Consider the following 18,732-nt stretch of genomic DNA (forward strand, 5'->3'; position numbering starts at 1 on the left):
GGGAGCCTGGATAAGGAGGACAGAAGGAATCTAGGAGGAAGGTACAGGAAACAGATGAGGAAAAAAAAATCGACTTATTGGTAAATATTTATTTTACTGAATTTACTAAATCTAAGAAGTCAGTGAAAACAACTATGAGGAAAGAAAAAGAAGAAATATCAGGACAGTTAAAACAAAGTAGTTCCTTTGATCCTATAAAAGTGTGGACTTCTGCAGTCCTTTCAGGATGCAGTGATAAGAGAAGTAAAAGGTAAATGGAAAAGTTGTGACAATTTAAAAAAGAACTTTTTCCAACTTGACAAATAAACTGCTTTAAAAGGGAGTGATAGAAAATGAATTGATTATAATAAAAAAAAAAAGCAGACAGGGGGAGGAATAGTAGCGCAGGATAAAATAAGCGATATAAAGAAGCGGATAAACAACTTGCTGAAAATAAAGTGTATAAGTTGCTTTCTGGTGACCCCACAGCCTCCATTAAGAGAGAAATAGAATATTTTACAAGAGGGTGTTGATAATGGCTCTATAAGCATCAATATTAAAAAAAATGTTAACTGATGAGAACCCCAGGATACCATTGTTATATTTGTTATCTAAAATTCATAAAACATTGAGGACTCCCCTGAGACATGCATTGTTTCGGGGGTGAATTCAGTTCTTCATCAGATTGCAATTTATGTGGATGGGTCCCTTCAAAAGATTGTACAAAAAACTTCCAAATTGTTTAAAAGATACAGAACACTTTCTGTCCAGAATAGCGTAGGTGGACTTATCAGAGGTAAAGTTATTATGCTCATTTGATGTATCTAGCCTGTACACTAACAATCCCAATCATGAAGAGATCCAAACAGTGAGAGATCAGTTACGTGAAGATCCTAGACTTCGTAATCAAAAACTTGGATTTATTTTGTTATTATTGGAGGCGACTGAGTAAAAATTACTTTAGATTTGGCAATGATTATTACTTGCAGCTGCAGAGGACTTTGATGGGGTCCCCTTCAGCACCAATAATCACTAATATTTTTATGGCAGGTTTTTTTTCCAAATATTTTATTAACATTTTGAAATTCTTTAACAAAGCATTTTTCAGTAGATTGTAATATGCTTCATATCTGAGGAAAATTGGGGAGGGAATGGGAAGGGAGGGGTGAGGAAGAGGTGCTGGGAGAGGAAGAGAAAAATAGGTATGTAAATACCATACCTAGAAGAAACCATAAATTTAAACCTTGAATTTTGGGCCACTGACCTAAATATGTAAAAGAGATTAAATAATTGAGAGCCCAAAAAAATTTCTTTAACTGTAATTATAAACTAATATTTATCAAGTTATTTAAGTCGTCAACAGCTCCTGCAGTCTATTGATTAGTCTGTTGGTTTTGGAATTTTTTATGGCAGGTTTTGAAACAAAACATGTGGACAATATATTTATTTTTTAATCAGTGTCTGTTGAATATACAGTATTTATGCATTTGATCGGTATATTAATGAATGCCATCCACTGATTAAATTGAAACTTGAAAAAAAGAGTGAACTAAAACGTTTCTAGATGTTAAAATTATGATTAAGAATGGCTCTTTGGTAACAAGTATTTATACTAAGGAAACTGATAAAAATGGCCTAGTAAGTAGACATAGTCTTCATGCTTCTCATGTGTTTAATGGTATACCCAAGGGACAAGTCACACGGTTAAAGGGACACTGTCACCTGAATTTGGAGGGAACAATCTTCAGCCATGGAGGCGGGGTTTTTGATTCACCCTTTCCTTACCCGCTGGCTACATGCTGGCTGCAATATTGGATTGAAGTTCATTCTCTGTCCTTCGTAGTACACACCTGCGCAAGGCAAGATTGCACTGTGCAGGCATGTACTATGGAGGACAGAGAATGAACTTCAATCCAATATTGCAGCCAGCATGCAGCCAGTGGGTAAGGAAAGGGTGAATCAAAAACCCCAAAACCCCGCCTCCATGGCTGAAGATTGTTCCCTCCAAATTCAGGTGACAGAGTCCCTTTAAGTAGATTATGCTCTGAGGATAGGGGTTATCAGGATAAGAAACAAATTATTTATCACACATTTGTACAAAAAGGATATGATGGGAGGACGGTGACTATGGCTAGTGATAAGATCGCTATGAAAACAAGAAGAGAAGTGAGAAAGAGTTAAGAGATCGAGGATAGGTGTACATTTATCTCCATATTTGATGAGCATTCTGTTTTGATTAACAGATCAATCAATAAATATTGGAGTTTGTTGCAGCATGATCCCAAATTTGGCAGACCTTTTAAACATCCGGCTAAGTTCATTTATTGATAAGGAAAAATGCGGTCTAACAGTCTGCTGCGGTCAGATGTAAATAATTAGAAATTGCCAAAACAAGTTTTTTTTTTGTAATAAGAAATACCGCGCTATAAGTGCGAATCTCGATGCACCATACTTATGTATAAATTAAACGGCTTGGCCTGTTTCATTGGCGCAAATCTCCCTCCTACGAAAAGGACTTAAGTTTGCGCCAACAAAACAGGTCAAGCCGTTTAATTTATACATAAGTATGAAAAAATATCTAAGGAACTTAGCCCTCAAAAAGTACTTTATAAAAAAAGAGCGAATATCTACCAACTATAATCTTAATGGTGCATCGAGATTCGTCCATACCTCTTTAGCTAATCCATCAGCATTCAACCCAATCCAAGAATACACAAACGCTTTTCATATCTTTGATTCATTGATCTCGCGGGACATTAGAAAACTTAAGGAACCGTTACACTAAACGATTTACCAACGATCACGACCAGCGATACGACCTGGCCGTGATCGTTGGTAAGTCGTTGTGTGGTCGCTGGGGAGCTGTCACACAGACAGCTCTCTCCAGCGACCAACGATCCGGGGAAAGACTTGGGCATCGTTGAAACTGTCTTCAACGATGCCGAAGTCCCCCTGCAGCACCCAGGTAACCAGGGTAAACATTGGGCTACTAAGTGCAGGGCCGCGCTTAGTAACCCGATATTTACCCTGGTTACCATTGTAAAAGTAAAAAAAAAAAACAGTACATACTCACATTCTGATGTCTGTCATGTCCCCCGGCGTCCACAGGGACTGCTAATGCACGCGCTCCGGCCGAGAGCTTTCCTGCACTGACTGTCAGCGCCGGCAGTAACAGCGGTGATGTCACCGCTGTGCTCTGCTTTACGGCCGGCACTGACAGTCAGTGCAGGGAAGCTCTCGGCCGGAGCGCGTGCATTAGCAGCGCTCCTGCTGAAAGCAGTTTTAACCTTGTGGACGCCGGGGAACGTGACAGACATCATAATGTGAGTATGTACTGTTTTTTTTTTTTTTTTTTACGTTTACAATGGTAACCAGGGTAAATATCGGGTTACTAAGCGCGGCCCTGCGCTTAGTAACCCGATATTTACCCTGGTTACAAGTGAACACATCGCTGGATCAGCGTCACACGGACAAAGGCTAATGCACGTGCTCCGGCCGAGAGCTTCCCTGCACTGACTGTCAGTGCCGGCCGTAAAGCAGAGCACAGCGGTGACGTCACCGCTGTTACTGCCGGCGCTGACAGTCAGTGCAGGGAAGCTCTCGGCCAGAGCGCTTGCATTAGCAGCTCTCTTGCCGAAAGCAGTTTTAACCCTGTGGACGCCGGGGGACATGACAGACATCAGAATGTGAGTATGTACTGTTTTTTTTTTTTACTTTTACAATGGTAACCAGGGTAAATATCGGGTTACTAAGCGCGGCCCTGCACTTAGTAACCCGATGTTTAACCTGGTTACCCGGGTGCTGCAGGGGGACTTCGGCATCGTTGAAGACAGTTTCAACGATGCCGAAGTCTTTCCCCGGATCGTTGGTCGCTGGAGAGAGCTGTCTGTGTGACAGCTCCCCAGCGACCACACAACGACTTACCAACGATTACGGCCAGGTCGTATTGCTGGTCGTGATCGTTGGTAAATCGTTTAGTGTAACGGTACCTTAAGTAATGACCCCACTAACCATTTTATTAGTAAATTAAATATCTTGGCCCAGAGAGGCAAAACTATAGGCATTATAAACAAAAAGGAATTCCCTTATATTATGAATAAAAACCCTAGTAGGGCCATTTTCCATCACATTCCGAAACTTCACAAAAACACAATTAATCCTCCAGGTAGGCCAATTATATCAGGGATTAATAGATTGACAGCAAACTTGTCCAGATATGTAGATGTTCATCTGCAAAAATGTATGATACCAGCATACTTGAAAGACACGGGCCATACACTCGAGTTTTTGGCAAAAATCAAGTGGAAACAGAACTATATATTGGGCACCCTTGATATCTAGAATCTAGAACAACAAATCCGTGATTTACCATTTATAACACAATTTCATGCGGGACATAAAAGGTTTGTTAATATCATGCGCAAGCATTGGTCAGTGTTGCAAAACGATAAGGTGATAGGGGAGTATCTCCCTAGTAATCCTAGGTTTATTTATAGAAAGGCCCAGTCCCTGGGCCATTTAATAGCCCCTACAACTAAAATGGTCCTCACAGAGGAAGTGGGAGAAGAATTAACTTTAAATCAACCAAAGAATGGCTTCTTAACACGTGGGGGGTGTTATGGCTGTATACATACTACTTTCAAGAAAACTAGGCAATTAACATTCCTAGACGCAGATGGAATCAAGGAATTTACCATTAAGAACAGTATATCCTGCTATACCACCGGAGTGATTTATGTAATCCAATGTCCATGTAAGAAGTTATATGTAGGTCGCACAAAGACAATTAAGGGTATGCATAAAACAACACTTCAGGAATATCCAAAAAGGGTCCATAGGACACCCCCTCTCACGAACCTTTAAGGAGAAACATGGGAAATCTTTAAAAGGAACACTTTTTTGTGGTATTCAAGTCGTGCATCCAAATAACAGAGGGGGTGATTTCCTAAGGCAAATGTCCAGAATGGAATCCCAATGGATTTTTACTTTGGATAGTTTAAAACCCAAAGGCCTCAATTGTGAACTGGAATTATATGCCTTTTGAATACTATTATAGGCTAACGAGAGTGAGGGGAGTAAGACTCTATATGATTACATATAAACAATTGGGATTGATACATTAATAATCCACAATGTTAAATCCATTAGATTAATGTAATTTTATAGGGTTCTAAATGAGTATAAATGCAATATTTTGGATAGGTATATATTTTGGGTTCACTATTAGTCTGGCACTAACAATATAAACAGCCATACTAAATAGTAACAAATTTTATTTCAGTCATATTTTAAGATATTTAAAAAATATTTGAATTGATTTTTAATTTGTATATTTGTGTGTCTTTAATAAAGGTATAGTTTTAACAGTTTATGTAAGGTTGTATTAAATTAAATTACACATCTGTAGCCAGTATTAGGTTGGGCATAACATGGGTTGGTTTTATAATTCCCAGGGTGCTGGTATCGCAGAAATGAACTCTAGGTGATACATTTAAAATAGAAACCTCTCGATGTAGGATATCTATTGGGAGATTGGGAATCCCCCTATATATAGGGTGATATACGAGTGTTTCCCTGGGGATGGTAGCTATAGGCAAACATGAGGGCAGAACTGAAGGCGGAGCGCACAGTTGGGTATATGCAGTGTGTCTATATATGGAGCATCAAACAGTGGGCGGTTACCCTGATGAAGGAGTGCGTTACACTTTGAAACGCGTTGGTTAGAATTGGCCCTGTTAAGGCTCCATAGGCCTGTGACGTCACACGCTGCTTGTCAGTGTCGGCCATTTTTTTCTCCATGCATCCAGGGATGCCACCGGCCGGGACATCTCTGGCGCTGAACGTAGTAGCGGTAATTATCCACCTGCTACATCTGCTGTTACCAGCACCGGAAGGTGCGCGCATACCCTCTGGAGCAGACATAGGTTGTTCCGGCCTCAGTTAACTCCGACGTGTGTGGGTCTTGAGCTTCGGTCCTCTGGAAGGCGGCGAACTTCCTAGTAACCCATACACACCTTCATGCACTAGGTATGTAACACAAACAAATTGCAAACAGGCATTTTTACTGTTTTTATTACTATATTGTACAACAGGTTGCAGCACACGTGGGGGCAATACAAGGAGGTGGTGTCCCCCCTCCTTTTTTCTTGTGCGTAAATTATTGAGGTGGCACGCGTACCAGTATTGTGCACAGCGCGGTGCTTATGACCTTTGTGTATGGGGCGGTGCTTATGACCTTTTAGGACCACAGAGTTGCTAAGTTTGGGAGCAGCCTCAGTCACTTGTAGCGCGGTATTTCTTATTACATAATTGGCATATTTTTTTATTAACAGATTAGGCGAAGTATCTGTTTGATATACCAGCAGCACTTGTGCGGTTTTAGTTTAGTTATAGCGCCAGTTTATTTTACAAATCTCCAAGTTTTTTTTTAGACCCAAAGGTACCCATCCATGTATGAACTGTCAAAATTGTAGCTCCATAATTAAAAGCAAAAATATACCGTATATACTCGAGTATAAGCCGAGATTTTCAGCCCATTTTTTTTAGGCTGAAAGTGCCCCTCTCGGCTTACACTCGAGTCGTTGTCCCAGGGGGGTCGGCGGGGGAGGGGGAGCAGCGGCTGTGACATACTCACCTGCTCCTGGAAAGGTCCCTGCATCTCCGGTCTCCGGGAGCTGACAACTTCTTCCAGTGTTGAGCGGTCACATGGTACCGTTCATAACAGCAATAAATATGGACGTGACTTCACTCCCATAGGGGTGGAGCCGCTTATTCATTACTGTAATTAATGAGCTGCTACCATGTGACCGCTCAATACAGGAAGAAGCTGTCATCGCCAGGAGAACCAGAGACGTGCAGGGACAGCGCCGGTAGTATAATGGGGAGGGGCAGCATTGCGTGATAGTCACCTGTCCCACGTTCTGGCGCCGCTCCGTCTTCCGCATCCTCTTCACTGACGCTCAGGTCATGACGTGGTTAGTGCGCGCCCTCTGCCTGAACGTTACTGCAGAGGACGTGGAAGACCCAGCAGTGCCGGAACGAGGACCGGTGAGTATTGCAAGTGCTGGGGGCCTGAGCGACGAGAGTATGTCATTTTTTTTTTTTTTTTTTATCGCAGCAACAGCATATGGGGCAAATATCTCTATGGAGCATCTTATGGGGCCATAATCAACGTCTGTGCAGCACTATATGGGGCAAATATCTTTATGGAGCATCTTATAGGGCCATAATGAACGTTTGTGCAGCATTATATGGGGCAAATATCTATATGGAGCATCTTATGGGGCCATAATAAACATTTGTGCAGCATTATATGGGGCAAATATCTTTTTTTTTTTTCTTCAAATAGATTTTTATTAAGAATAACATTATAATTGACATGTTTCATTCTTGTTTTCAATACAAAATTTTTCCCTTCAAACAATCCCCCTCAATCCCAACGTCCCCCGCCCCTCCCAACTAGACAGCTCACCTTGCTTAACAACTCCATCATTAAAACTATGGAATCCCTCAGTTAAGATTGTAAACCACGTCACATTTTCATCAATTTGGGACTTTAATTCACTTAATTTTATAATACCCCTATCCCATGGCAATCCACAGAGACCATAATTTATTGAACGTTTCAATTTTCCCTCTTTTCTTATAGAACCCCTTTTCCAGTGCCAGGCCTTGCTTCACATACTGAAGGAATTCTCTTCTTGAAGGCGGTTCTTCCCTGATCCAATTTCGCTCTATTACTTTCCTGGCCATGTACAGCAACCTAGCAATAGCTATCTTCAGGTTGTTATCCACTCCAATCTCATCCACACACCCCAACAAGCACACCACTGGATCCCTTTGGGGCAAATATCTTTATGGAGCATCTTATGGGGTCATAACATTTGTGTAGCATTATATGGGTCAAATATCTATATGAAGCATCTTATGGGGCAATAATCAACATTTGTGCAGCATTATATGGGGCAGATATCTTTATGGAGCATCTTATGGGCCATATTCAACGTTTGTGCAGCACTATATGGGGCAAATATCTTTATGGAGCATCTTATGGGGTCATAATCAACATTTGTGCGGCATTATATGGGGCAAATATCTATATGGAGCATCTTATGGGGCCATAATCAACGTTTGTGCAGCACTATATGGGGCAAATATCTCTATGGAGCATCTTATGGGGCCATAATCAACATTTGTGTAGCATTATATGGGGGGAAATATCTCTGGAGCATCTTATGGAGCCATGATCAACATTTGTGCAGCATTATATGGGGCAAATAACTCTATGGAGCATCTTATGGGGCCATAATCAACATTTGTGCAGCATTATATGGGGCAAATATCTCGCTGGAGCATCTTATGGGGCCATAATCAACATTTGTGCAGCATTATATTGGGCAAATGTCTCTATGGAGCATCTTATGGGGCCATAATCAACATTTGTGCAGCATTATATGGGGGGAAATATCTCTGGAGCATCTTATGGGGTCATAATCAACATTTGTGCAGCATTATATGGGGCAAATATCTCTATGGAGCATCTTATGGGGCCATAATAAAGATTTGTGCAGCATTATATGGGGCAAATATCTCGCTGGAGCATCTTATGGGGCCATAATCAACATTTGTGCAGCATTATATTGGGCAAATGTCTCTATGGAGCATCTTATGGGGCCCTTATTAACCTTTATGCAGTACTGTATGGGGCAAATGTGTCTATGGAGCATCTTATGGGGCCATTATTAACCTTTGTGCAGCATTATATGGGGCATATTTTAATATGGAGCATCTTATGGGGCCCATCATGAACTGTATGGAGCATCTTATGGGGCCCATCATGAACTGTATGGAGCATTATATGGGGCTCCTGATTCAATATGGATATTTAAAAACACTTAACCTACTGATATTTCAATTAATTTTACTTTTATTGATACCTATTTTTATTTTTGACATTTACCAGTAGCTGCTGCATTTCCCACCCTAGGCTTATACTCGAGTCATTTTCCCAGCTTTTTGTGGCAAAATTAGGGGGGTCGGCTTATACTTGGGTCGGCTTATACTCGAGTATATACAGTATCCCACCTCACTATGGACACAAAAAATACCTATAAAAATGTTTTCTACATGTAATTCCACCAATGAGGTATATTTTTTAAAATATGCATGTGGATTAGGATATGTGGGCCAAATGTTGTGTATGCAGGGTGCAAATTTTGGAGGGTGCAAATTTTGAACAACGATCTGCGATTACAATTTATGGTGAAAAACAGAAGAGACCAAATAAAAATGAAGAAAAAATAAAAGCAATTGAAAATAAAAAAATTTAGTGAAACAACAGTAGTGAGACATTTTGGGAACATAAACAAATGCTTTCAGAATTAAAATGGATGGTTCTCGAAGAGGTATATACTAAAGATATAAGTCAGATAAAAAATAGGTTATTACAAAGAGAAGTACCGTATATTGGATGTTTTCTTTTGTTACGGTTTTCCCAAAAGGGTTTTAAGAGATGTAACTTTAATGTATTTTTGTAAACATAACATGAGATGCGTTTCTAATGCGTTCTTGTATAACACTTGCTTTTTATAATGCAGTGGTGAAAAGATTGATTACTATGGTTCTCTATATTAATAGATGTAAACAAGCTGTATTAAATTGGTATTATACTGTATATTTTAGCACCTGATGTCAGGATTGGCGCTGGGTCACATGGTGTGCTTTGTTAAAAAGATGTAATGGAAGAAAGATTGCAGGCTTGAGAAAGTGGGAAGTCCCCAGAAATGTCGCCGCAGGTGTGTTTCCCTCATCATCGGTCAATGTCTCTGCTATCTGCTCAATCTATGGAAGTGCATGTCTGCCAAGAGATCACCGTCACCCTGGATCTGTCTGCAAATTGGAAGCTTGCTCAAGCCCGTACCGCAGTCTGGATGTTTTGTTCACAGTGGTGATTATACTGCAAAGTTATTTCTATTACTTGTATATACATACTGGATTAAATTTTTTTGAATAAATTATGAGGAAACATAACTTGTGCCATATTCTGCTTTGAATGGACTATAGTCAGTCGGTGGGAACAACTGCTATGCAGCTATTATAGGTGTGGGACTTCAGTATTAAATAAGCCACTTTTCCTATTTTTGGATACCCAATTATACACATCTCCTCCTGACATCACCCCCTCACTACAAAAAAAATGCAAGTAATTGTCCACTGGCTCTTACATGTCTTCCCTCTATCTGAAAATGAATCTTTTCAGGATTTAACTTCTTGTGTGTTGACCCTCTACAAACCTACCTGAAACTGATATTACCAATTCCATGTGTGGTTTTACCATGATTCTCAAGCAGCATGCCCACTGTTCTGGGGTTACATTTGACTCATACCGGAGCACGAGCATATCATTAAATGAAAACTAATCAGTATAAAGGCGCCAACCTGACACTATCTGTAGGTTAGTCGGCACAATCCTGCTGGCAGGTCCCCTTTAATGTTGTTCTTATTCATTCTCGATTGAACTAGTGCAACACTCTACGAATCGGTCTCTGTCTTGCTAAACACTCCTTTTTCAAATCTAACCTGACTGCATGAGCAAGACATTTATTTCTGCCCAGGTGCTATACTGATGTCTCCACCCTGTGTCAGTCAATGCACTGCTTGCCCATCGGCTAAAGAGTATAATACAAATGTATCATTCTCACCCAGAAAAATCTCCACAGTACTAAACCACCCTTCATCTCCTCCCTCTTCTCCGTTCATATACCACCCTGTTAGGGCTAGCGGAACGCACCAAATAATAAGATAGAATAAGGTGCGTTCGTAGCCCGGGGTCCACCGTGCAGAGATGGAACCTGCTGCCAAGTAATGACGGACTATATGGCGGTACAATGTGAATACACACATGGGTTAACTTCACCCTGTGTGAAGGAAGCGAATCCTGTTGTGTCACGGGGCCGCAGTACCGCACGTAACAAAACAAATAATTAAATAGCACGAGAGTGCGAACTGTGCCGTACTGGCGGACGCCACTAACCACCCTGACTTGGGTTAAAGAAGCGCTCTAATGGCGCGTGGCACCGTACTGGCGGTCACAGCAGTAGGCGCTGTTTCGTGTGTAAACGCTGTGAGTTCACTAGATTGCAGCCATACACCTTACGCGAACAGTCATAAACAAGGGATGGGTTTTTTAAGGAACGACTTGCACTCATCAACACACACACGATTACAATTGTACACTAGCGCATGGCCGTGCGGTCATGCGAAGCTTATATAGCTGCAGCATGTTTAGGACCTTCCAATAAAGGAACAATGGGAAGCTGCCACAGAAGTTTAGCACCTTCAGGACCTTCCTGGAGGACCAATGGGAACCGCTGCAGCATCTGAGCATGTGACCCTCGATCTCCAACGGGAGATCTCACCCTGGGCATGCTCAGAAGGGAAAAAGCAGGACTTCGTCCCAAAAGCGTCTGCTCGCCGCTGCCCAGCACTGGCTTTAATGGCAGAAGCAGGAAAAACAGCAGTAACCCTATGCACAGAGTGAGACTGAGCAAGACGCTGGGATCGACGTCTCCGCTGAGCAGACTCCACTGCAGCTGGAGAAGAATGGGAGACCGCAACAGAGATGGTTTGAGATTCCCCCTGTGAAGAGGCGGGAACTCGACACCTAACACCACCCTACCTATGCTCTCAGTTCTGCTAATGATCTAAAACTAACATAATCCATAATAGAAATCTCCCACTTTTCTCTTGCTGCTCCAATTCTCTGTTATGCACCATCCAGAAGAATCTGGTTAATTCCCAGTTTCCAAAGTTTTCAGCCTTAAAGGGTATGTGCACACGTCAGGATTTCTTGCAGAAATTTTCCTGACAAAAACCGGACATTTCTGCCAGAAATCCGCATGCGTTTTTCATGAGTTTTTGGTGATTTTTTTCCCAAATGCATAGAATAGCGGGAAAAACGCAGAAAATCCGCAAAATTAATGAACATGCTGCTTTTTTTTACCGCGATGCGTTTTTTTTGCGGAAAAAAATGCATCATGTGCACAAAACATGCAGAATGCATTCTAAATGATAGGATGCATAATGTATGCGTTTTTAATGAGTTTTTATAGCGTTTTGATCGCGAAAAAACACGAAAAAAATGCGAAAAAACCTGAACGTGTGCACATAGCCAAAAACACATCTCTTTAGAAAGGCATATCACCTCACTTCGCAAATATAACTGCTCTCTGTTTTCCATACCCATATTTTCTAAGAATCTGGTCTCTTATCATTGGTTCCCACACCCTCCATGCACTCAGTAGAATTTTGTTTCTAGGACATACAGTAGGTACGGAAAATATTCAGACCCCTTTAAATTTTTCACTTTTTTTCATTGGAGCCATTCGATAAATTCAAAAAAGTTAATTTTTTTCACATGAATGTACACTCTGCACCTCATCTTGACTGGAAAAAACAAACAAAGAAAAACTGAAATATCACATGGTCATAAGTATTCAGACCCTTTGCTCAGTATTGAGTAGAAGCACCTTTTGAGCTAGTACAGCCATGAGTCTTCTTGGGAATGATGCAACAAGTTTCACACCTGGATTTGGGGATCCTTTGCAATTCTTCCTTGCGGATCCTCTCCAGTTCCGTCAAGTTGGATGGTGAACATTGGTGGACAGCCATATTCAGGTCTCTCCAGAGATGCTCAATTGGGTTTAGGTCGGGCTCTGGCTGGGCCAGTCAAGAATGGTAACAGAGTTGTTCTGAAGCCACTCCTTTGTTATTTTAGCTGTGTGCTTAGGGTCACTGTCTTGTTGGAATGTGAACCTTCGGCCAAGTCTGAGGTCCAGAGCAATCTGGAATAGGTTTTCATCCAGTATATCTCTGTTCTTGGCCGCATTCATGATTCCTTCAATGACAACCAGACATCTTGTCCCTGCAGCTGAAAAACACCCCCATAGCATGATGCTGCCACCAGCATGTTTCACTGTTGGAAATTGTATTGGGCAGGTGATGAGCAGTGCCAGGTTTTCTCCACACATACTACTTAGAATTATCACCAAAAAGGTCTATCTTCGTCTCAGCAGACCAGAGTATCTTATTTCTCATAGTCTGGGAGTTCTTCATGTGTTTTTTAGCAAGCTTTATGTGGGCTTTCATATTGTCTTGCATTGAGGAGAGGCTTACGTCAGGCCACTCTGCCATAAAGGCCTGACTGGTGGAAAGCTGTAGTGATAGTTGACTTTGTGGAACTTTCTCCCATCTCCCTACTGCATCTCTGGAGCTCAGCCAGAGTGATCTTGGGGTTCTTCTTTACCTCTCTCACCAAGGCTCTTCTCCCACGATTGCTCAGTTTGGTTGGACGGCCAGGTCTAAGAAGACTTCTAGTGGTCCCAAACTTCTTCCATTTAAGAATTATGGAGGCCACTGTGCTCTTAAGAACCTTGACTACTGCATAAATTATTTTGTAACCTTGGCCAGATCTGTGCCTTGCCACAATTCTGTCTCTGAGCTCCTTGGCCAGTTCCTTTGACTTCATGATTCTCATTTGGTCTGAAAGTCAGCTGTAATGTCTTATATAGACAGGTGTGTGCCTTTCCAAATCAAGTCTAATTAGTTTAAATAAACACAGCTGGACTCCAATGAAGGAGTAGAACCATCCCAAGGAGGATCACAAGGAAATGGCCAGCATGTGACTTAAATATGAGTGTCTGAGGAAAGGGTCTGAATACTTATGACCATGTGACACTTCACTTTTTCTTTTTAATAAATTTGCAAAAATGTCTACATTTCTGTTTTTCTTCCAATCAAGATGGGGTGCAGAGTGTACATTAATGTGAAAAAAAGAACTTTTCTAAATTTACCAAATGGCTGCTATGAAACAGAGTGAAAAATTTAAAGGGTCTGAATACTTTCCGTACCCACTGTATACAGAAACTGGTGACTGGTTCATGCAGCTTTACTTTGATATCCTCATTATTATAATGATTACTGGACCATACACTAGAAGTAGGGCTCCGACTCCTCTTATTTAAATTGTAATGCCTGGACTTCCACGCCCTCTGAATTGTAAAGTGCTGCAGAATATGTTGGCGCCATATTAATAACATTGTTATTTACTATTTGAAAAGTGAAAAGTAGGTCTCGACAAGTCTTTCACCCGTAAAGCAAAATAAAAAAAAGCATTACTTTTTCATTTCTCCCTGAACCCCAAGTGCACATTTTATATAGTGAGCATAACCGGACTATAAATATCCATTGTTGACACTGATTGCTACCACGGCTGTGGAGTCGGTAAGCCAAACCTCTGACTCCGATCCCTCAATTTCCATGACACCAACTCCACCAAATTGGGCTCCGACTCCACAGCTCTAATTGGTACTATATAAAATTGATTGTGATCTTAAATTTTCAGAACACAAAGTGCTTTACTTACAGGTTGAACCATCACATTGTTTTTGCCATAAAGAAGGGTTGCCCTTGAATTCTGATGTAATGACTCCACATAGTCTCTTGCTGACATAGATGGTCTATCATCCATACTCCCACTTGAGTGTCTTTTCTGGATCTGTGTAGCAATGTATACAGTTACATATAAGTAAAGTACAAAACATACACATACAAATACGTACAGTAGATATAATTGGGCCTGCCCCTGTAGTGTCTGTTTGTGACAAAATGTGTTGCATGACATGGTACCTAATAAAAATTATAGCCAGCTGGTCTGTGATAACACTAGAGCAGTGTTTCCCAAATTCCAGTCCTCACGGCCCCCCACAGGTCATGTTTTCAGGATTTCCATGGTATTGCACAGGTGAGAGAATTCCTGAGGCCTTCAAGATATTCCCAACACCTGTGGAATACTAAGGAAATCCTGAGAACATGACCTGTGGGGTCGTGAGGACTGGAGTTTGGGAAACAATGAACTAGAGAAACAGTTAAAAGGTTTTTACCAAGAGTAAATGTCGCACTTCAAAGATAAGAGCACTTCCCCATCTTATCGAAGTGGTGTATGTGTTGCATATCTTAGGGGGTCTATTGAAAAGAACCCAAAAAGAAATTAAACATGTAGGACAGCAGATACTTAGATGGAAAAATATTACATAAGAGACAATAAGAATTTGCAAGTAACATAATGCAAAGATTATGTTCAGTCATGGGTACTGAAAGGAGAGACCTACACAGCCAGCAACCACAGGTTTAACCCCTTCCTGTGTCACACAGCCATCATCTGCTTCTGAGAGCAGCACGTGGCGCTGAGTTCCGCCCGCTGTTGTTAACCATGTAAATGCTGCTGTCAATTTGTGGCAATGGCAATTAAAGCACGTGGACTGGGGGAGTGACCCAATCCACAAGCTCATTTACCCTCCTGGCTACCAGATTATGGGGTATCAATGGGTTGCCATGGCAGCTAGGGCTCTGATAAGACCCATGTGTCTGCAATCGATAACAGTGCCCATATAAAGACCAGTCTGTAGCTGGCATTCATAGGAGATCATGATTTTTACTACAAAATGCTACACTATGGTATTGCAGCAAAAAGGTTAAGCGATCAGACATCTCTTGGGTGGACCAAAAATGAAGAAAAAAGTAAAAAAAAAAACCTAAAAAATAACTAAAAATTAAATCTAAGAAAAATATTAGAATTCCCCAATTTTCACAGATTAAAAATACAGTAATAAATGTAAGAAATTTTTTGGTATTGTGCATCCGTAAATGACTGATGGTCAAAATGTTAAGTTAATTAATCCAATCAGTAAGATATAAATAGAAATGTTAGAATTGCATTTTTTTTTGTAAAAAAAAGTGATGAAACCATTCTACTGATGCGGAGACTCATATTGCCAATTTCTTTTTATAGCACAATGAACATCGTGGAAAAAAAATCTGAAAAACAATTGAAAACGCACTTTTCTGCACCATTTCAGAACATGTGGACTTTTTCTCTCATGTTGCAGTACATTATATGATAAAATGAAGGATGTCACTCAAAAATTCAACTTATCCAGAAAGCCCTCATGAACGAAAAAAGTAGAAAAAAGCTATGACTCTTTGAACAAGGGGTGGGAAAAATAAAAGAGCAAAAAAACAAAAATCAATATCTTAAGAAAGTGTTAAAAAAGTGTTTTCCGATGTAGTGACTGAAGTCTAAATTAGACTTCAAGCCTTGTACAGTAGATCTTGATAATTGCCCTGATTTGATGTCAGCGTATTTCTGCTGCAGACCAATGCTCCCGATGCTCCTCCACTAAACTGGAGTCAGATTTTCAGCAAGGCACACGCCACGCAGAGCCTCATCTGATCCGTGTGCCTCAAGATCAGCGAGAAAAACACCACTCTTGATGAATCAGAATCAATGTGTTACAGCTCATCCCTAAGAAAAACTAAACACGGAAGTTTAAGGATGATGGATACACATAGTAGGGCAGTGCCTCCAAAGATAGGACTTATGTGAGAAGGTGTCATTAATCATATCATATGGTTAAGGGCGCTTATCATGAGCCAGAAACGCATCAGGTGTTTGTTATGTTTTTAACTTGGTTTGACATGCCGAAATAAAGTTTCTTCTTTTATTCCTGGGTTGGAGTGCTTTCACTTTCTCCTTCCTTTCCGATTTTTGTTGTGCTCACCAGCGGATAGAGCTGCCACCCAGTTTTTGAATTGGACTCTACGTACTCAATCACTGTCTGGATAGCGTCTGCGTACCTCTCTCTCCTACCTATGTGAGAAGGTACTCAAACACACAAATTTTGACTCAGGGGGATGATTCAAAATAATCATTCCTAAGATGGACGAGGGAGACATTGTAGCAGTGCCGCTACCACGGCCTCATTCAAACATCTGTGATTTTTTTTTAGGTTAGCAAAAAAATAGTCCGAGTTTCATCAGTGTTTGGTCATTGTGTCAGTTTTTATCATCAGTGATTCATCAGCGATTTTCACTTCTGAAAGATAAATTGCAAAGCTTCTATTCATTGCAATGTTAATAATGGATAGCACACAGATTACACAAAGATGATAATGTGTGCTATCCGTGATTTTCACAGACTCATAGACAAGTATGAGGCGTGATTCGTGACTCCAATCAAACACGGACAAGTCAACGTACTTTTTTAACGGACAAAAGGTCTACAAAAAACCCTCAGACACGTGAACCGCAAAACAGACTTTACGTATAAACCTGGACAACCATTTTAATGGCAAATAGAATAGTCCCATCCCTCGAACATGAAGCTTTTGAGAAAGCTAAGCCCAGTCTCACACCTGCTATATAAATACTGAAAAAAATCTGGAAAAATTGGAGGCAGCACACCGTTTGTAGTGAAAAGAAGCTATTTAAGCAACCCAGAAGGCGACGTTTCGGTCCCATATATATAAATACTGTATATCTATACATTTTGCAAATATATCTACTCAGTCGAGGGGTTCAAGAGAGGCCTGGATGTCTTCCTGGAGCAGAACAATATTGTATCATACAATTATTAGGGTCTGTAGAAGGACGTAGATCTGGGGATTTATTATGATGGAATATAGGCTGAACTGGATGGACAAATGTCTTTTTTCGGCCTTACTAACTATGTTATGTTACTATGTTATGTTACTATGTTATCATCAGATATTAATCAGTTATTTATAGCATATTCTGCGGATATACCACAAATGGATTAGATTGGACTATCCCCGTAGCTGGTTACTGTTTTAAAACAACCAAACATATAGTACAGACCAAAAGTTTGGACACACCTTCTCATTTAAAGGTTTTTCTGTATTTTCATGACTATGAAAATTTTAAATTCACACGGAAGGCATCAAAACTATGAATTAACACATGTGGAATTATATACTTAACAAAAAAGTGTGAATCAACTGAAAATATGTCTTATATCCCAGATTCTTCAAAGTAGCCACCTTTTGATTTGATGACTGCTTTGCACACTCTTGGCAATCTCTTGATGAGCTTCAAGAGGTATTCACCGGAAATGGTCTTCCAACAATCTTGAAGGAGATCCCAGAGATGATTAGCACTTGTTGGCCATTTTGCCTTCACTCTGCGGTCCAGCTCACCCCAAACCATCTTGATTGTGTTCAGGTCTGGTGACTGTGGAGGCCAGGTCATCTGCAGTAGCACCCCATCACTCTCCTTTTTGGTCAAATAGCCCTTACACAGCCTGGAGGTGTGTTTGGGGTAATTGTCCTGTTGAAAAATAAATGATGGTTCAACTAAACGCAAACCGGATGGAATAGCATGCCACTGTAAGATGCTGTGGTAGCCATGCTGGTTCAGTATGCCTTCAATTTTGAATAAATCCCCAACAGTGTCACCAGCAAAGCATCCCCACACCATCACACCTCCTCCTCCTCCATGCTTCACGGTGGGACCCAGGCATGTAGAGTGTTGTGAATTCTGTTGTCGAGCTTCCTCCTGTGGTCGTGAATGGTACTTCGGTGAGTTCTATCCGTGGCCTCCCTCTGGTGGCTGTGAGTGGAGCTGCTGCTTCTGAGGTTCCTTGCACAGGTGACGTGGTTTATCCTTTGGTTGGCTGCTCTATTTAACTCCACTTAGATCGTTACTCCATGCCAGCTGTCAATGTTTCTGCATTGGTTCAGTTCGCTCCTTGATCTTTCTGGTGACCTGTCTACTCCAGCAGAAGCTAAGTTCCTGATAGTATCTAATTCATTCATTGTTTTCTTGTCCAGCTGGATATCATGATTTTGTATTGCTAGCTGGAAGCTCTGGGATGCAGAGTGGCATCTCCGCACCGTTAGT

The 18,732-nt window shown here is 41.0% G+C and overlaps 1 protein-coding gene across 1 annotated transcript in view; it reads right to left on the reverse strand.

Annotated features, from left to right (window-relative positions):
- SGSM1 (small G protein signaling modulator 1) overlaps positions 1-18,732 on the reverse strand; it is a 446,836-nt gene that overhangs the window by 153,876 nt on the left and 274,228 nt on the right. The window contains exon 8 of the mRNA XM_069759191.1: positions 14,402-14,533. Coding sequence (XP_069615292.1) covers positions 14,402-14,533 — 132 coding nt within the window. The remainder of the gene's footprint in view (positions 1-14,401; positions 14,534-18,732) is intronic.

This window comes from Ranitomeya imitator, chromosome 1 (assembly GCF_032444005.1).
Source record: "Ranitomeya imitator isolate aRanImi1 chromosome 1, aRanImi1.pri, whole genome shotgun sequence".
Taxonomy (NCBI): Eukaryota; Metazoa; Chordata; class Amphibia; order Anura; family Dendrobatidae; genus Ranitomeya; species Ranitomeya imitator.